Below are 21,695 nucleotides of genomic sequence, written 5' to 3'. Positions count from 1 at the left end.
TAAAGCATAGTGATTAGCCCTTTTAGATTTTAGGATTAACTTTTGCAAAAGCATCATGTATCCCCTCCATCAAAAAGTAATTTCCAATCCCTGCATAAGAATGAAGTTTATTCCCTCTTTCAGTCAGATGATAAATGCCTTTAATTAGGAATGTTAATAACTGAACTTTTCCCCTCAGACCTATTAATTATGCTAACACATAGACAGTTCATTACCAGACTTTTTGGCCAAATCTATAACCAGAATATCTCTATATTCCTTTAGTATATTAGACTGAGAACAGATAAATAAAGGTAATGTATTTAATTGGTACACAGATTAATCTCCCACCCCCAAATTAAATGCAAATACACATACAGCCCAATTGACTTATTGTATGTGCGTGTATGTGTATATTGTACATACTGTATATTCTTAGTATAATATTTAACATTTGATTTGCACTCTATAAAACCCTTGGATATGCATTTCCTGATCTGATGAGAACAGCAATCCTTTGATTTTGAATTCATGAATATTCTTATTTTACTTGCTGTCTTAATGGCAGAGAGCCAAAATTTGTTTCTTTCCTTTTTTTTTTCCTTTGGTGCAAAAACCAGTGCTCTTTTTAATATAAAAATAATATTTAACCCAAAGAGAATAAACTCTTTAAACATGTTTTACATAAGACATAATATGGTAGACGAACTAATCTGTGGGAAACTGAGTAATGGTTAAAAAATGGTCTCCTTGATCAGGTTTAGTGGCTTCAAATCCTATTTCCACTGATTAACAGCTGCAGACCTAAATCAAGTTGCGAACCTTCTCAGTTTTGTTTTTGTTTTACTTTTAATCCCTAATATTGGAATCCAATTTACAAGGCAGTTATGAGATTAAATGAGATACTATAATACAAACTCTGGTATATACAAGCACTCAGCATGCACAGAATGAATATCCTCTAAAGTTTGACTGCCCAAGTTGTATCTCTACTCAAACGTCTTTTCTGGGAACTAAGCTTTTATATCTATCTACCTGACATCTCCACTGGAGATCTCATGATGTCTAAAATACAATATATCCAAATAATTAAGGATAATCCACCCTAAAAAACTTTTGTGGGACTTCCCTGGTCGCCCAGTGGTTAAGACTCTGTGTTTCCAATGCAGGGGACGTGCGTCCCATCCCTGGCTGCCAGGGAACTAAGATCCCACCCGCCGCGTGGCGCGGAGGAAAAAAAAACAAAACTTTTGTTTTAACATCCCCAAATTTCTCTGGCCAATTTTCTAGGACTCATGATGGATTTGTCTCTTTTCCTAATGTCCTGTACCTCCAGTTCCATCATCAAGTCCTATTGGCTCAACCTTCAACATGGATAAAATATTAGCTCATTCGCACCACCTCCACACTGTCTCTAATTTCAAACACTCTCAGGGATTTGCTGTCATGGCCTTTAAATCACCATCTCTATTCTCACTGCTGTCTTCACCACTGCCACAAAACCAGATCTCTTCTCCACAAAGCCAGATCTCTCCAAAATCCCCTGTCACTCCCCTGTCCAAAGCTTTAATGAGACTTGGTCTCACTCTTTGAATAAAATTAAAGCTCCTTACCCTGGCCTAAAAAGTTTAGATGATCCAGCCTCTGCCTACCTCATCTTCCAAGACTCTTCCTCTCTTTTACTCTGGTGCAGCCATCTACACCCTCTAGTTCTTCTTTGGATATAGCCAACTTGATCTCTGCCTCCGAGCTGTTTCATCTACAAGTTTACCCAGTTCTTCACCTTTCACTGTCCTGACTGTGCTATCAAAAATAATACCTCCAATTCCTATTTTGCTAGCCACTTAACCTGCTTCATTTAACTTCATAGCATCTCATATAACTCTAGGCCTACATATTATATTTTGTCTATAATTCTGACTAGAATGTAACTTCTGTGAAGACAGAGACTATCATTTTTTTCCACCACTGTATCTGCAGTTCCTAGAAGAATACCTGGGAGAGACTGCTCCATAAATATTTTCTGACAAAACATTGTCAAGATGCTTTTTACACATCAATACAGCCCATAGAAGCATATGAGTCTCACTGACTCTAATCATAATTCACTCATAAGGTCTATTAAATTACCATCATAGCTTCGTTTTAATACATACAAAATGACAACTGGCAGGGATATTTGGCAATATTATCATCTTCGACCTGTAAAGTCTAATGAATGTTTTATATCTTCTCCTACTTAGCAATTTAATTTGAACAGTGCCTAAACTGAAGCTCATTTTCAAACAATCACTATTGAAATTACTGATTCCAATTGATTTGACTTCACTTAAAATATTGTGAAACATTTATTTATGTACTTGGAAAAAGAAAAATAACCGTAGAATGTTTTGTTCATTAGAGTACAAGGAATAGCATAGAAGATGCAAAGAAGAAAAGCTTTCTTAAAATCGTGTTTTTGGAAATCTACGTTTTGCAGACAGTCATAAGATCTCGATTTTTTGGATACAGTATGAGTGAGCAAGAACTCGGTGGAAAGGCAGAAGTCCTGGATGTTGTTCCTGACGCTACCACCCTCTGGGTGTGCAAAGCTCTGGCAAACGGCCAAATTATCGCAGGCCTCAGTTCTGTTTCTCAAAAATAAAGGAAATGGACTGGCTCATCTCCAAGAAGTCTACTGGCTATGAAATTATCATTTTAAGTCAGATTTTTCTAGCTTAGAATTTTTTCATTTCTAGTTCTATTTTAAAATCCTTCCATATTACACACTGTGTTACAAATGCAATAACCCGTTATTGTCACATCATTTTGTTTTAGTGCTTTCTTGTACATAATTCAGTTCCTTGCAAGAGTACTAGCAAATTTTAATGGCTCACAGACTCTGAATTTACTGGTGAGGGCAGAAGATCATCGAAGGTTAAAAAAAATTCTAAGAGACCTGGAAAATTACATATATAGATACATATCTGTTAGAATAGCTTGTCTAAATACCAAAATCTTCATAACAAAACTCAAAACAAGCAAAAGTTTTCATGTTACATTAATGTGAAGAATCATAGGCCTTTAGTATCAAGCTATGTGAAGCCAAATACCACATATAGGATATATTTTATTGTAGCTAAAAAGGTGTTGGGTGGGGGCTTCCCTGGTGGCGCAGTGGTTGAGAGTCCGCCTGCCAATGCAGAGGACACGGGTTCATGCCCGGGTCCTGGAAGATCCCACATGCCGCGGAGCGGCTACGCCGGTGAGCCATGGCGCGGAGCCTGTGCTCCGCAATGGGAGAGGCCACAACAGTGAGAGGCCCGTGTACCGCAAAAAAAAAAAAAAAAAGAAAGAAAACAAAAAGGTGTTGGGTATTTAGGAGATATGGAAGGCTCACATTTTTTTGCTTTTTGCTTTGGGAAGCCCAGATATAAGAGAATCGCCAAATGCTGAAACGCTTCAAAAGCACAGTGTCTGTTTATGCAGATTTTGAGTTAGTGAACCAGAGTAAGAAAAGGTAGGCAGCACAGCACAAAGTAGAGCTAAGACCTACCTAGAAACATCTACAAGGTAACAGAATTGAATAAGAGCCAGAAGGTTCAGGGGAGAGTCATAAGAATATAGCTCAAGCAGTATTTTAAGCATTTGAAAGTGAATTAAAGCCATAAAATGCTTCAGTGGGTCCTTACATATGACTGCAATTTATCACATCACACTAAACACTACACAGCCTTAAAACACTTGCACTGCTTTTCAAAGCAGGGGTTAATTTGAATGACCACAACCAATGTAGCAAAAACTTCTGGAATTTCAGCCGTGAGTTAAAAAATATTGGCACTTTTCCTTTTGGTAGTTCCCTTGAAAAATCTGCAAGCAATTAAATACATAATAACAAAATAAATATAAGTATGGTAAATGAATATGAAATAATAGTTACATATTAAAATAACAGGATGTTGATTAATTGATAACTAATTATCATCACTTTTCACTCATTAAGTCATTCATTCATTCAATAAACGCTATCAAGCAAGTGCTATGTGACAGGTTCTGTTCGGAGTGTTTCTGGGAATTCAGTTTTGAACAAGACTTAGGAAGCTTACATGCTACTGGAAGGATAGCAGCTATTGATGGGGTAAACAAACTACACATACTCAGATCCATTATATTCTATATGAGCATATAATTTTAGATAGCAACTAGTGTTAAGAAGAAACCACAACAAGCTAAAGTGATAAAGACGCTGGAGAGATGGGAAGTGGGACCCTAGATTGGTAGTCAGATAAGTCCTCTCTGAGAAGTTGACATTTTACCTAGAGGTAATGACAAAATGACCAAGACATGAATGGAAAACAAGTGCAAATGCAAAGGGCCAAGGGCAGGAAAAGGTTAGCATTTATAAAGGGGCCAGGTTAACTGGCACTGGCCATTTGCAATAAATGTTTAGCAACTGCTCTCCAGAAGCAAGTCACCTGATTTATAAGTTTGCTGATTTCTGTGGTGTAAATACTCCTGCATTGGCCAATTTCAGCCAAACCAACATGAAGATACTGAACACAGAGTCGGGAGGTGACAATGGCCAATGGTGGTACATGATAAAGGCAGCCAGAGGTTGGTGACAGAAGGAGTCAGATAGGTGGACAGAGGTCAGGTCATTTAATGCCATGTGGTCAATGGTAAGAAATATAGTTTTCCTTCTTGGAAATCACTGAAGGTTTTGTGTTTTTTTTTAACATCTTTAGTGGAGTATAATTGTTTTACAATGGTGTGTTAGTTTCTGCTTTACAACAAAGTGAATCAGTTATACATATACATACGTTCCCATATCTCTTCCCTCTTGCGTCTAAGTAAGCGACAGGGCATGACGATTTAAGTTATGGTTTTAAGGTTCATTAGTTGCTTGTTGGAGAAGGTACTGTGGGAAGAAATGCAATTAGGAAGCTCTCACATTAGCCCTGGCTTAGACTAAAGTGGTGGTAGTGGAAATGAAGAAAAGTGGATAAATTCAGGGCATTTTTTGAGGCAGAGTCTACTTGTCAATGGACCTGTTGAATGCGGAGTACAGAGAAAGAGGAATGAAGAGTGATAACAAGGTTTATCTTTAGCAACTGTGAAATCAGGGACAGAGAACAATTTATGGAGATTAGGGTGGATGGAAGTCAAAAAATTTTACTTGGCCTTACTAAGCTTGAGATGTCCAGAAAGTATGTTGACTAATATTAATAGCTAAAATAAGTCATTTCCATATTTATTCCTGCCGATATGTTTTTCACATAGGAATTACTGTTTCCATTCTATAGATATGAACACAATGGTAACTTCTTCAATGTCATGTACCTAGAAAGTGGCAGAGGTGGGATTTGAGCCTCTTTTTAACTATAAAGTTATGTATTTACCTTTAGGATATACTTCCATTTTGTAATTAATTCTTAGGATTGATTTTTGAAAGTATACTGCTCTGGGTTCCCTGATAATTCCCTGCTACTTACTATATTTAAAACATATTCTTTTATTTATTGCACTTACGAGAAAATGGTAAGGAAAACTTTTGTAGGGAAGGGTCCTTGGGAACAGAATACCAAACCATGTTAAGGACATTAACTGCTTTAGGGCCAGCTCCCCACTTAGAAGGAACCACGGAGAGCTGGGTTCTCTGCAGGTCCTGCATGACTACACCTAGGTGAAGCCTCAACCTCCTAGGAGTTTCTACTTGGTACACATTTCTAGAAGAAGTAACAGTGAGTAATACAGACTGAAGGCAGAATATCCATACTTTTCATTACACCAGTTAAACAAAATATCACCTTTGAGTTATAGTCATTAAGTTAATCTTTAGTAAGTAAATCCTATAGGAAAAACAATGAGGTAGAATTATTATACTCTGTCCTAGTATTGTTACTTAACATTGTAACGGTCGGTCCCACACACATAGGATAGCGTGGTTGCAGCTCATTTTAAACAGTAGACAGGAGTAGTCAGAGAGTTTCCAGATGTCCTACTCTATAGCCATGCAGTCAGTAAATAAAAATATGATGATAGTGGAATGTTAGTATTTTCTCCAAAAATATTCAAAGATTTAGAGATCTGCTGATAAAAGTAAGCTGCTGCTTCAATCACTGACATATTGCCAAAGTTGACCCATCTTTGGGCTGCCATCAGGTAAGAATTTTAAAAGAGCAAAGCAAAAGTGATTTGTGAGCTAAGGAATAAAACTGTCAAATTTTTTCCTTCTTTAGAACACTGATGTTTCCCTGGTTCTTAGAAAACTGCAAATTTGAGAATAACATCGTATCTGGGACCTAAAAGCTGCCATATTTTTCTGAATTTTCTCATGTCATCTACCAATTTGACTTTTAAATCATGGCAGTGAATAAGTATTCTAAATCCTGTGTTAGAGACTTCATTCCTGGAGTATAGGATTAAACTGCAGGTTCTGAAAGCCGATATCTGAAACTCTCGCATTCTTCCATACAAGTGGATATCGATGATACCAAAAGTATACAAAGGAATTGACTAAAAAATTATGGTCACATATGAGTTTTAATAATCTTAAAAGCATCTAGTCAACTTACTTCACAATTTCTGATTGCTTTACATGTGATCTGTATGAAATGACCTTCAGACACCTAACTGAATACTTATACTCCTGTGGCCTCATAAACACCAGTCCATTTCAAGGCAGCCCCCCAAAAAGCACTCATAAAAATCTGTGCTTTGGGGCAAAATTCAAGCAATTCTCTAATTTCCAAGACTGCCAAAATACTGTGACCAAGGCACCAGTGTCCCTGAATCTCATTTATGTCTCCCACCACGCCCCTAAGCACCATATTTAAAGGCCTGAATGACAAACTTCCAGATACTTTCATTTTACTGATGATATGAATTTTCACTCTCTATAACTCTAACTCTCCTATCTCAATGTTGGGTAGAATATACACACACTTGGTCTTCACATGTTTCATTTAACGGCAACAGTCCTTCATAGAAATTAGAGTTGCACTTGCATTATTTGTCCTTATATTAAGAATTCTAGATCCCCAATTTTCCCCAGGATCGAGACCGATGGCATCAGGAATGCACACAGTTCAGCTCCCTAGAACGAGGACTTGGTTCTTGTGCAGTCTCCTCACTTAGACCAAGGCTCTAGCGAATCTCCTACTTGCAAAAGTTCCTCCCAACAGGCTGACTCACCCCTGAGTATTAGAAGAGAATAATTTTAACTCTATCATTTCAAGTTTTCTTTCTCTTTCTTCCTCCCTCCCTCCCTTCCTTCTTTCTTTTTCTTTCATTCTTTCTTTTTTTCCTAATGAAATGTCCCTTTTATGCTGTCATATTGGTGGAGAAACAGCATTACAAGTGGTGGTTAAGCTTGCTGGCTAGCCCACAAAGGCTTCCTTAACCATAATTTGGCTGAACTACAGTTTTTAAATGGTTAAGCACTCACTTACTATGAAATACATTCTTTGGAAGTTTGAAAAAAAATCTGATACCACAATAAAAATTTTTAATGTAGTAATGTATAAAATGTAAAAATATGAACTGCAATTTTTAAAAATGCTTTTTAAAAGCAATTCAATTATATTTTCTAATAAGATATTTATGTAGTAAAGAACAGGGCAAATATTTCTAAGAATTTTAAAATGTTTAAAGTGCATGGATCACAATTTTTTTTCAAATCATTATATACGTGATGTGGTAGGCATATTTAGCAATTTAACATATGTTGTATCAATTAAACCTTGTAATAAAATATTTTGTAATTACTATTATTCCCATGTTACTGAGAAGTATACTGAGATTGAGAGAGATGATACTTTTTGCCTGAATCATGGAGAAAATTATGACAGAACCAGAATTCAAATCAAGATCAATTCATATTCAAAGCTTTTATCATTATATTATATTACATAGAATAGTATTGGGTTTACTTTGCAAATAAAATAATTTTGAAAATGAATATATTTTTCAGAATTTACTTTACCTCCACACTAAAACCTTCATATACACTAAACTTGGAAGTCAGATATGTTAGGGTCTGAATCCTGCTCTTCTACTTCTTGGAGGTGTAATCCTGGGCAAATTATTTAACCACTGTGAGGTGGGGCTTACTGTAAGTAAGGTGGAAATAAAAGCGCCAAAGTCTTTGAGATAATAAAGAAAAGTAATGTGTAGAAATGGGTTAATATCTGTAAAACCTGACAAACTGCATGACTCAGATTGCCAAATGTCAAAAAAACAAGCATTCCCTTCCCCTTCACAATATCCCCCCTTGGCTTTGTAGGCACACAAAAAGATTTTTAAATTCTCAGAATGATTTGATTGAAAACAGGCACTCTTGTTTAGATGATTACATTCCTTCTCTACCATGGCTTTTGACTTTAGAATGTTCCAAAGTACAAATCCTCTGATGGAGAACTTCTGTGGGTTGTGCCCTGCCCTGCACTGCATTCTCACAACCACAATCTGCTCCTCACCCTGGGATGACCTACTTGTGACACACCGTCTTGTGCGGCAAGTTTTATAGTGACTGATGCCTTAGCGACCAGATTCCTGGTTCTGGTTTCTCCTCCCCCACTTGACCTCCACAAAGGCTGTTTTTGTGCGTGCCTAGAATTGATTGCACACATCCAGGAACTGGAGAGGAGAGCTGAGACTGGGGTGTTTTCGTAATAAAACCTTGGTTCTAAATATCTGACCCTCTACCAGTTTCTACTCCATTTCATCCTCTCTTCCCTCCAGGTGACTCTTGGATTGATTTGAATCAATACTGGATTAATTTGAACAATGTGGCAGTGACTGCATTTTTCACATGAAAATGCTTACCTGCGGACCAAGAAGCACTGCCTACACATATAATGAAACATGTTTCAGATCAACTTGTTTAAGTTTTATGTGGTTACCACACTACATTCTGTTCATCGTTCTCTGGGATTTTATAGTTTGCATGAAATGTAATATGGTCATTCACAACCATTAAAAAATACAGAGAATAGTTCTTTCTTTCATAAAATAATAGTCTCAGATGATTACACTTCCAAAAGCAAATGGCAAATAATATATAGACAGAGCCACCTTGATTAATAAGCAATGGCACTATCATTTGAATACTTAACATAAATTTATTATTACTCAATCTTAAAATCTCCTTTTTTAATGAGAAGTGGTAACATGAAATTGTATACTTCGAAACTGGTTATATATAAAAAATTGATATATTATATTCATCAAAAACGTTTCAACCACAGTAAAAACAGCTCATTTGAACATTCAGAATTGTTCTTCTATAGCAGGAGCCACATATTTACATGAATATACATATACAAAAAATAGTCCTTTGAGGTTCAAACAAATCTGCCTTGGCTTAAAACAATTCCAACAAAATTTTAAAATATGTCAACATTACTAAATTCCTCAATACTTAAAATACTAAGTTGTGACAATTTTTATAAATGAGTATTACATAAAGACAATGTTTCATAATTCCCCAATACTTTTGTAGATCAATGGTTCATTCATCCATTCATTCATTCATTCATTCAAAAAATATTTAAGCAATACCTACTTTCTTCAAGGCATAATGGTTCTTTAACAAATTTTTAGTTGTTTCAGTTTTTAATTAGAAGTGATCAACACTTGTGAATAGAGTCAATATATGCAAAATAATGTAGTGGTAAACAGTAACGTTCCTTTTTTGAATAGATTGTATTTTATGCTACTTGCTATACAATTTTATGTAATGACTGTTTCCAAACACTAAAAGTTAACGTATGCTACTTTTCTTTCTCTCCATGGTAGTCCATTCCACTGCTATCTCAGTGAGAACCCGGGGCTCTCACTGCTCTCTTTGGAGCTCTGTGAGGCTTCATCAAATGTTTATTATGACTACTTACAATTTTGCAGAACCTAAAGGACTAATGAAGTAAAACTCTGGACCCACTCTCTTATCTCCATGACCAGTTAGAACAATTTGGATGTTTTCAAAGCTAAAGTATTGGGTTGGCCAAAAAGTTCGTTTGGGTTTTGTTCTGCAAAAACCTAAAAGAACTTTTTGGCCAACCCAATATTTGCAATGCCCCGCAGCTCAAGTGTTAGAGCATCAAGTCACCCCCAGAGGTACTGGGGTATCCTTCCAGGCAAGGACACATTTTGCTTTACAGGAATAGAGCTTTGCTTGTAATGTGCTTAAGCTCTTACCACTTACATATAAATTTCATAAAGTGATATATGTTCTATAAATGATGTAGATACAACTGGAGTTCCAAGCATTAGTAAATTTCAACAAATATTTAAATTAATGGTAGACAAAAATACTTCCATTTATTTATATTATGAAGAAATTCTTCAGAGTTGGACAAAATTATTACAGACTTACCTGAATCTGTAGCTGTGATCAACAAGACAAAATGCTCCTTTGTTTCACGGTCCAAACTCTGTGTCACTCGAAGCTCTCCACTAGATGAGAGAGTAAAAGCACTGTCTTCATTACCACCAAATAGAACATACGAGAGTTTGCTGTTAGAACCTTGATCGTCATCTCTTGCCACGACCTATAGGAGAGAATAATACACACCATGAATGCGAGTAAAACTAACAAAATGTATATCATGAAATAAAGTGTATCATTAAAAATAATGAGGTAGAGCCATATGTTCCAATATTACAGGGTTTCAAAGACATGTTTGTAAGTTTCAAGCAAAAAATTAAAATGGTACAGAGTACTATGCATTATTTGTGCAAAACTAGGCATAAAAGCCATACATTGAATTCTTGGAAGGCTTCACAAAAAATTTTAACAGTAGTTTCATCCAAGTAGTTGGATTTGTAAAGAGGGAAGGGAGAACAACATTTGTAAGTTTTCAAACTTTTACATCATTTTATTTTCTTACCATATGCAGATATTAGTTATAGTGAAACAAAATTCAAAAATACACAAATGCATAAATATGTGCAACATGAGTAAACACAAAAGAATATAACTGAAATGCAATATTTAATCTACAAGGAAATAAATAAGTCCTTAGGTATAATTTTCATAAAACTGTCCTTTTCAAGATTTGCTATACCTGCAAGTAAGCATTTTTGGATGAGAAAGAGGAAGAGAGTGGGGGAAGCATGTACATTTTAATTAAATGAGAGTCTTATAATGAACACAATATTTGTTTTATTTAAATATACTGACCTGAAGAATTGTTCTGGGTAGTGTCCCCAAATTCTCAGGGACATTTACAGAATATGGAGATAGCTCAAATATGGGAACAAAATCATTAATATCCAGTAGAACAACACTGACAGTGGAGGTATCAGTTCTGGGGGTGCTGCCCCGATCTGTGGCCTGAACAGTTAAAAAGTAAGTAGGGGTCTTCTCTCTATCCAAGGGCTTAGCCACAGTGATTGCACCTGTGACTGAGTCGATCCGAAATTCCTGATTGGCATTACCATCAATAATGCCGTAGCGGACCTGTCCATTTGTACCTTCATCTCCATCTGCTGCGGATACTTGTATTATATCCGTTCCAGTGAGTGTATTTTCATCAATCTCCACTTTATACACGGCCTGTGCAAAAACAGGGTTATTATCGTTGATGTCAAGTACCATAACTACAACCTCTGTAGATGAAGAGAGAGATGGTTGACCTTTGTCTGTAGCCACCACTGTTAGAGTATAATTAGAAACCTCTTCTCGATCCAGTTCTCCAGTGAGCCTCACTTCTCCATCAATGGTCCCAATACTGAACTTGTTTCCCGAAGGGTTCAGTAGGTTGTACTCAATATAGCTATTTGGGCCGCTGTCTGGGTCAGTTGCTTGCGCTTTGAAAACAATGGTATCAATAGGTGTGTTTTCTGGAACGTATGTCAATTTAGGGGAAAGAAATGTTGGTGGGTTATCATTTACATCCAACAAAATAATGGAGACTTGAGCAGTGCTTGTGAATCTGGAGGCTGGAAGCTGTGGCAGGTCGTGCACTTGAACGACCAGATTGTAGAAGGACTGACTTTCCCGATCCAAAGCTTTCTGGACTTTCAGTATCCCATGCTTGTCAACTGTAAACTGCCCAAGGCTATCACCAGAAGCAATGCTGTAAGCCAACTGGGAGTTGATGCCTGAAATGGAAGGGAAAAATTAAATTTTCTGAAATATGTGCTGATTGCAAAGTAAACTGCACCAAAATTTTCATGATATGAAACTTCACATTTGATATATGATGCCTCCAAACACACCTTACAGATGATTTAGCCACAGTTAATTTTCTTTATAAGTAATACGTAACCCATAATCCTTTCCTCGTCAACGTCTGATCTGAAAAGATGTTTACAATCTGGTGAACAAATGATCTATATACTGCGGGCTATTTACCATGGTGTTGAAATGCTAAATTACAAAAATAAAGAGGAAAAAAATATTCCAGAGAGCGGATATTTTTCTATACATTTACTTATTTCTGTCACATAATTCCTGAGAGTTCAACATTAACAGTGCCACACTATACTACTAGCCAAACATTTATCACTTTAGTAATTTATTGAGGCCGACACCAATTTTCAGAGAAGGGTAATAAAATTTTCTGATGTATGGCATTAGTCATGGATGCTTTAAGTTTACTTTTACATTTCTTGTCAGAACCAATAAATACTTTTTAATTCCTATTAAGCATCTGGCTAATGGCCTTTGAGAAAATAATTCTCTTTCAAATTTTATTATGTGTATGTACCGTGTTTTAAAAGTAATTTTTGAAAGAAATATTAGCAGTAAAAGGCTCCAAATATAAAGGTTCACACTATTTGGGGGCTATTTTTAGATAATATTTTATCTATTTTTCCCAGGAACACGTGTCAAGGACCTGCTGTATAGCACAGGGAACTCTGCTTAATATTATGTAACAACCTAAATGGGAAAAGAATTTGAAAATGAATAGATACATGTATACATATAACTGAATCACTTTGCTGTACACCTGAACTAACAACACTGGTAATTAACTATAGTCTCATATAAAATAAAAAGTAAAAAAAAAATTATATATAAATCCTCATTTCATAAAATGATTGCAGAGATTCTTCTAACAAAGATGATATGAAGAATGGATCAACCTATTAGTTTAGTAAATAATTTAAAGGTAAACAACAGATAAGCAGTGCAAACAGAAAGAAAAATCATATTTTCTGCCCCAGAATAGCATTTTCTTCACTGGTGCACAATGTCATGTGTACTTTTGTATTTTATCATAAAGCTGTTGGGCAACCATAGGATAAGAATTTCCAAGAAACATATTGTATATGTAGATAACTCATCCTTAATAAAGATACTATACTCTGGGATCTTCTGCTAGGGAAAATCTGTTGAGTTACAAAAACTGCTTACAAATGGCTCCTATATTTCTGAAGTTAATTTTAACTATTCAGGTGTCAGAAAAGATGTCCACCCTTTCCCAAAAGTCTTCTAGAACAATTTGATCGCCTTTTTCCTCTTTTATTTCTTGAAAAATACTCTTTCTCAAGATTCTGTGAATATTTGAGTTTGCTTTTGCCTTTTCTTTAAACTCATTACAATCTTTATAAAGGTAAGTTTAGTTGAGTAACAGGATTTTTTTTCTACCAGGTAAAGTCTGCTTGCTCTATTTTTTAAAAAAAATGCTAGAATTATTATTTTCCTGTGATTTAATAGTCTCTTATCTAATGTCTTTTGTCAATATGTTGATGCAGAGAAAAATATTTATGGAGATAACTTTCAGGAACTGGTTTATTCACAAAAATTTCTAGGATAAACAAGGATTGAGCAGATCTTTGAAAAGGTAGGATTTTTCTCCTCATTTAAGAGTTGTGGCTTTTAATCTTTGTAGTTTATTTAAGACTATTCACAAGAGAACAAAGCAGAGGTTATAAACTTCCAAATACTTAGGAGTCTGAGGATCAGGGAAAATATGAATAAATAAAGCTAACGGAGGCCACAGCTCAATTCACCAGCAGGAGATAAAGAGAAGTTTAAGATCTGGATAGAACAAGGTCAAGAGCCTACTTCAACTCTTTGACTTAAAATTCCACAGGTTTGGGGGAAGAAAAGTTCTATCAACTGATGCAAAGACAAAAAGTTTCATCAACTGGTGCAATATATGTATATATTACTTAGAAAGCAATTTGATTTTAAAGATATATATACCCATATATATATTATATATATATATTTAATATATTTTTAAATAGAATTACTCTCTAAGGAAATTTTTTGCCTTTCCTATGGCTAACTCCATCAGTAAATATTTAATTCCTAGTCTTTGAGGCACAAATTCATACACAATTATTATTGAGAAAAAAGTTATGATGACCTCTGGATAAAAATAATACCAACAAGCAGAGATATACTTCTACGTGAGCATATAAAACCTTTCATGCCCAAGATCAAAAGAAATTTAAAATACTTACAAAACTACAGATGGCTACAAAGTGATGGCCTAACATTTCTACATAAATCAACTGGGATGCAAGTAATTAAATCAAGGATCTGAACACCCTTGGTCCACTGTGTATGCTACTTCCTGGAGTCAACAATTAACTTGCAGAGGCAAAAAGAGAACATGATACCAAGATTTTATAGTCTTGTAAACAGCAGGAGAGCCTCCTTTTTAGGGAAAACGTTTAGTGGAGTAGGTAGATGGTGGAAGTAATAAATATTAAGCTTTAGCTAGAATTATGAAAAAAGAAAAATTTGGCTTTATATTCAAATTCATAATGAAAAATGTATCAGGTGATAACGTTAACAGTGAACTGATGATAACAATCATTATCTTTGAAAAAATAAACATACAAATACAACTAGTTTTGCACAAAATATTGCAGCATCATCTAAGAAACAGCTCTCATCTCAGGAACTGAGACCTTACGGTTGCAATTACAGGGCATGGAAGCCATCTATATGGACTTTACTGTAAAGAAAAGGACTTTTCATTCCTGTCAAGTCTAAGTGACTCTGGGCATGTGCTCTACATCTAGAAAATACATGTAGACATATTGAAACTCAAAATTCTCCCTGAACCTTTGTACTATGCTGAAAAATTGAGAGCTCAGGCCATTCTTCTCTCTCTGCTCCTTGCATCAAATATCCCAATCATGAATCACTAAATATATTATTTTAGTATTCTATAATTTATTCATATGTGTTGGGACTTGAATTTAGTGGGCTTTCATAGCACCAGATTTTTAAGCCTAGAAAAGTTCATATTTCTAACCATTTGTGTTCAATGTTCTGAAAGCAGTTTATTTACGTGACTCTTTCTTTCTTTCTGGCAGCTTTATTGTGTGTGTGTGGTTGTGTTAGGGTGTTTTTTTTTTTTTTTTTTGGTTGATTTTTATTTCAATCTTAAGAATAATTTAGTTCCAGGAAATACAGCATATAACTATAGGTATGTAGCGCTACTATGAAATGTGTATATTTATTCACAATCCATAAATGTTGTCTAATTATTTCTATGATGAACTAGTATTTGTCAACTTATCATACAGCTGTAACACATGGAACTCTTGCAAATAGCATTCACGTTTATGAAGCAGTTCCAACAAGGTCATCAGGTCACTGGAATATGAAACCCATTTACAGGTCAAATGATCTGCATTGTGTACCAAGCATATATCAGTAAATTTATTCAGCAATAATTACAATTGCTTTATGACTCTACAACTCCCCAATATTTTGAAGAGTTTATGAATTTATTTCTAGGATAATGTAATAATTATCAAAGCCAGAATATTTCCGTGAAACTTCCATTTTATAATACTTTGCTTCAATATGATACTTTCTTAACTGTATGCATGAAAGCCTTGAGATTAATACATGTGCTACTTATCTTGTGAACACAGTAAAATATTTGCTTTATTCTTATTAAATGGTATGTAATCTAAAATTTTAGGTTAAAATTAGAGAATTTAGATATAAGTAACAGAAAACGTTAAATTTATTTCCATATAAAATGTCTTCATTTAAGATGACAATATTCTCTCATCTGAAAACTCTTGATCAGAGATTAAAATAAATTTGCTAATAAATTTGCTAATTAGGAAAGTCTAATTAGCAAATAATATTGTTTGTGAAATATCTTGAGAACTATTTAGTATAACTGAGTTGGCAGTTTTAAACAAAGAAGGTTACCCTTGTACGGTCTTATCATGATCCCTGTAATTCAGAGAGATTAGAAACTGTGTCCTATATTTTAGGTCAAAATACAGGAAATTACACTGATAAAAGTATTCTGAACTAAAACAATGGGAAAATGTAGCTTGAAACTTTTACCTAACACAATTAAAGGCAAAAAAAAAAATCCATAAGAAGTAACTTGAAGTCAATGGTTAACACATTTCTCTGCATATGCTTACATGGATTATTCCAGCAGATTTCACACACAAAAAAAGTGGCTTATTTGCTATTTTCCCAGTTCCCTACAATCAAGGTGTGAGGATAAACGAAATTTACTTTAGAGCTGCACACAATCCTATGATACAATGGACTCTCTCTAATACATAATAAATAAGTCACAATGAAACCTGGCAGATAATTCTTCACTACAGAAAAGTTGGAACCAATAAAAAAGTTCATATCCAGAGATCAGGTAAATTAATTAAGTTTATATCAATAATAATAGAGAAATCAACATCCAAAATAAAGATTAACCTCAGTTGTGTATAAAGCCTAATGGTAGACAATTACAGAGCTGGGCTGATGTACATGAAATAGACTGAGCGATGTTCTTAGGCCAGGACTGGGTACATACTAAGGACAGGTGGCCCATCACATTTGCTGGTTCCCCATCCACGGATTCAACCACCATGGATCAAAAATATTTGGGAAAGAAAGACTCCAAACATTTCCAAAAAGAAAAACTTGAATTTTCCATGCACTGGCAACTATTTACATAGCATTTATATTGTATTAGGTATTATAACTAATCTAGTAATCTATATGGGAGGATGTGCATAGATTATATGCAAATACTACACCACTTTACATAAAGGATTTGAGCGATCTTGGTACCAGTAGGGGTCCTGGAACCAATCCCCTGCAGATACCAAGGGACGACCTGTATTTGACAATTGTCGGTTATTGTTACTAATATTATTAGCAATTTCTAGAACTAACATTATAGGCACTTCTATTTTATGTATATTTATGTGTCCAATATTAACTGTGCTTAAATAAGAGGGGAAGACTTCAAAATGTACTTAATGAATTCCAAAGAAAGCATTCTCATGAATTAAAATACTGTGCTCTTTGCCTCTCATATCTTTCTAAGTGGCAATTCTGGACACTCCTGAAAGGAAACTAAGTATAGAGCAGAATGTTGAGATAGAACGGTACTCTGAGATTACATAAATCATTTAAGTCAGCAAGAACCAGGAAATTCTAAATCAAGGTTGATATGCCTGTGTCACGAGGCATATCCTTGGGCTAGAGACCCATTTCCTCTTAAAATAATGTCCCTTGTTTTCTCAACTGAATGAACATTTAGCTGCATCCAGTGGAAGGGAAAACAAGGTACAAACTTTCCAAACAGTTTAGTTAAAGACTGATAATCTATACAATGTTATCTCTGAGCCTATATTATCTGATATTCGTATATACAAGTTAGTCTTAGAAGAAAGACCAAGGGAGTCCTATTTTAAAATAAAGTTTTTCAAATAAATAAAAATCAAGCAAAAATCGAACATTGTAAAGTCTAGATTTAATGTAAAATCTCAACTGGATTATATAGCATAAATTAAAGAGATCTGAGACTGTCCTTTGAGACAAAGCATGAAAGCTTGCTACAATACTCTGAGCAATTTTCAGTCAGAAATATAAAACTAGGGCTTCCCTGGTGGCGCAGTGGTTGAGAGTCCGCCTGCCGATGCAGGGGACACGGGTTCGTGCCCCGGTCCGGGAAGATCCCACATGCTGCAGAGCGGCTGGGCCCGTGGGCCATGGCCGCTGAGCCTGTGCGTCCCGAGCCTGTGCTCCAAAGTGGGAGAGGCCACAGCGGTGAGAGGCCCGCGTACCGCAGGAAAAAAAAAAAAAAAAAAGAAATATAAAACTAATCATGCATTCTTAAGTATTTTTTGAGACTTTGGTTTTCCTTTTGCATCCATATTTTATCCCTTTCATGTTAAAAGAATATATGTAAGCAAATAGTTATTTATCTGACATAAACCTACCAAAAAGCTGTTTTATGACTTCTACATTGCTAACCTGCAATAGTGTCATACAGTTAGGGAGAAAAAAAGAAAGATAAAGTTTAAAAAGCTTATAAGATGATAACAATGCATGCAGTGTAACTGTTATAAATAAGAAATTAACCAACAAAATACTTAATCTTTTCATCCTCTATAGTTAAATTATAATCTATTCCTCAACTTTGGACCTATACTTATAAAATGCAATTTTGTGACAGCGGCACACAGTAAAGAAATACGAAATAAAGCTGATGATATTTTTTAATAAAGTTTAAGTATATAAAATAAAGTACATACCATCATCCGCGTCAGTGACATTAAACACAAGAACAGTAGATCCTAGAGGTAGATTCTCCATTAAAGATGTGCTGTATGAATCCAAGCTGAAAATGGGTGGGTTATCATTTACATCTAGTATATTGAAATAAACCCTAATGGTAGTAAATTGTCCCCCACCATCTTCAGCTCGAACAGTGAGAATATAATATTGCTGTGCTTCATAATCTAATATTCGAGTCAAATTAAAGACTCCGGTAACTGGATTCAGGAAAAATGTGCCATCTTCATCATCTTCATTTACAATATATGTAATTTCTCCATTCACACCAGAGTCATCGTCTGTAGCTAAAATAGCTGCTACCAAAGAACCTATCAGAAAAATAAGAGTCTAAAATTAATGGGACAGGGTATTGCTAAGAGAATACTTATGATATCAAAAACTTTATTTCTACAGTAAAGTATTTTAACTAGAGAATTACTATGAAAATATAATGAACACAACATTCTGTAGATTTCTACATTAACACCCGATACCAACATTCCCAAATAGTATCAAAATGTATAGCGTATTAGATATGTTGCAATGTAAATGTTCTGGGGAATGAACACTACTTCGGACATTATTTTTCTACCTGGCACTACCAATCCATAAACATATTGATGAATTCAATGAGCATATATTGGGGCCCATTGCTAGTGTCAGGAACTGGGAATTCCAAGCAATAATACAAACTTATGCTGAGGGGATACCAGTCGACAGCTCATATGACCGAGACAGGCTGGGACCTGGGGCCCTTTGCTGCAGTGCTGCAGGGCTTACACCAGCACACACCTCTCCTCAAGCAAAACAAATACAGAGAAACTATATGGGACTGAAAATAACCGTGTGCATGCCCAGTTGGGGCAAATTCTAGACCAAGAGATAAAAAAAGACCAAAAAAACCAACTGCCACTTCTGAAGAGCCAGGAGCAAAAACTGGGTGTTGGGAGCAAAAGCAGGGTACTGTGCATGCTCCCTGCACTCAGCACCACAAACAGGTGGGCAGAACACCTAAGCCACCCCTCTGGCCCGACCCCTGGGCACACCCCTACCCTGACCCCACATAAGGAACCAGCTTGCCGAGCAAGCAAGGGAACCTATTACTTGTTTTTGCTCCTTCCTGCTGGGGCAGGGGCCCCAATAAAGCCTAGCCTCAATTTCTTGTCTGGCCTTTAGTCAATTTCTATTGATTGGGGAAGGCCATGAACCCTGGGCAGTATCATGACCATTGCTAGAATTAAGGCGAGAAAGAAATGTAATGGGAATTACATGAAGGACATGCATAACTCATCTTGCGGACTGTAGTGAGAAGTAGGCTTCTATAAATGTTTCACTCCTCTGTCAAATGAGTTTCTAAAACATATGCCTAATTCCAAACTCACTCCAAATGTAATTCAGAATGCAATTTCAGTTTTAGATAAGAATTTCCAATAGTGGGAAGGAAGCATACCCACACCAATTACACGGATTTTGGGTACTCAAATTCAACAGTCACAGCATAATATGTTCAAATAGACAAGGTGGGAATTCAGGATTCCTATTTTACTAACATTTATTGAGCATCTGCTAATCCTCGAACCCCATGTTAGCAAACTCATATATGTTTTACCCTAATTCTAACAGGAATTGTTTCCATATACAGCAGAATGAACTGAAGCTAAGAAATGAATACACTGCCCTGGTTCACACAGCTAGTAAGTGTTAGAACCAGTATTGACAGGTTTTCATGTGCTTTTCTTTGCTTTTTCTATGCACAGCAACCTATTCACATCAGACTTTTTTTTTAATCTTTATTGGAGTATAATTGCTTTACAATGATGTGTTAGTTTCTGCTTTATAACAAAGTGAACATCAGACGTTTTTAAAGTGGAAAAATGCTATCAAAACTATGGTTGCCAGAAAAATCCACAATGCATGTCACAAATACTTTCAGAAACAGAAATATCTGTAATTAGTAACCAGATGATTGGCTACCTTCATTTGCTCTCAAAAGTCTAGAAATTTGTTTGGGAATTGTAGTGAAGATGGTTAATTAAAATATTTCAAAATCCAGCATTTATACCTAGTAGCATACGGTAAAAACTAGTCACAATTTAAGAGTAGCCAAAACATAGTCCATAATTGTAGTCAAAGGTGATCCTTGCCAATACACTTATGGGCGTGCCACCTACCTGGGGTAGTGTCTTCTGGGATGTCAAAAGAGTACACAGGCCTGGAGAACTTGGGTGTGTGGTCATTCACATCGCTGACAGTGATATTTATTCTCATATCTGAGGACTGAAGGCCGTCATCTGCACGAACCAGCAAGGAATATTTGGAACGGCGTTCCCTGTCCAACCTCTTGGTAGCTATCAGATCTCCAGATTCAGGGTCAATTCGGAAACTGTCATCGGCTCCACTAATGATTGTGTATGTGACAAGGGCATTTGCACCCTAGGAAAAAAAGATGAGTATCTGAACTGCTAGAAATAGAACACCAAGAGTACCACTCCTTGTGCTGAATACGTATTTGACAAAGTGAAGCTTTGGGGCTTAATTTCACATGATACTGTAAGATTTCAAAAGGTAACAAGCCAGAGTAGTGTATTACCTAGTCTTTCACCATTCACTCCATTAAATAACAACAAATCGCAACCTTCAGTATTTATATGTATATTTCAGTATTTATATAACACGATGAAGCTCAACCTTCAGTATTTATATATACCATTCACTCCATTAAATAACACAACAAATCTCAACCTTCAGTATTTATATATTTTTTAATTCTTAAAATATACACATGGAAAATACGAATGATGCTAATACTATTAACCACATAACCAGAGGTTTGCTAAAGGCTTGCTCTGTGCCAGGCCTAGTGACAGCACTAAGTATGCATTATCTCGCTTCCATTCACAGTTCCGTGAGATACTATTCCTCAAATGAAGACACGGGGTTCCGAGATGCTAGTTAACTTATGCAGAGTCACACTGTAAGTGTGAGTGTGGATTTCAAACCCTAGTCTGCTTGACTCTGAGCTCATGTTCCTTCTGGTTCAACATGAAAAGGTATTAAACAAATCAAGCACTAAATGGAGGCTTGCAATAAGCGCTGTGAGAACCAAAGACAGGGATTATTTTGACCAATTTGGTAGTGTGGAGAGTTTAAATCTAAAATAAAAGAAGAAAAATCAAGCTAAAGTATTAGATTATGGGTGTATGTTGGAGAATCTCAGTTGTAA

The 21,695-nt window shown here is 35.7% G+C and overlaps 1 protein-coding gene across 1 annotated transcript in view; it reads right to left on the bottom strand.

Moving 5' to 3' along the window:
• Nucleotides 1-21,695, bottom strand: part of FAT4 (FAT atypical cadherin 4) — a 170,153-nt gene that overhangs the window by 64,963 nt on the left and 83,495 nt on the right. Inside the window, exons 3-6 of the mRNA XM_065877754.1 lie at nucleotides 20,644-20,905; nucleotides 18,451-18,801; nucleotides 11,141-12,063; nucleotides 10,334-10,508 (exon numbers count right to left, since the gene is read on the bottom strand). Of these exons, the coding sequence (XP_065733826.1) occupies nucleotides 10,334-10,508; nucleotides 11,141-12,063; nucleotides 18,451-18,801; nucleotides 20,644-20,905 (1,711 nt within the window). The remainder of the gene's footprint in view (nucleotides 1-10,333; nucleotides 10,509-11,140; nucleotides 12,064-18,450; nucleotides 18,802-20,643; nucleotides 20,906-21,695) is intronic.

The sequence above is a fragment of the Phocoena phocoena genome, chromosome 5, assembly GCF_963924675.1.
Source record: "Phocoena phocoena chromosome 5, mPhoPho1.1, whole genome shotgun sequence".
Classification (NCBI taxonomy): domain Eukaryota; kingdom Metazoa; phylum Chordata; class Mammalia; order Artiodactyla; family Phocoenidae; genus Phocoena; species Phocoena phocoena.
This window is presented reverse-complemented; position numbering and strand designations above follow the sequence as displayed.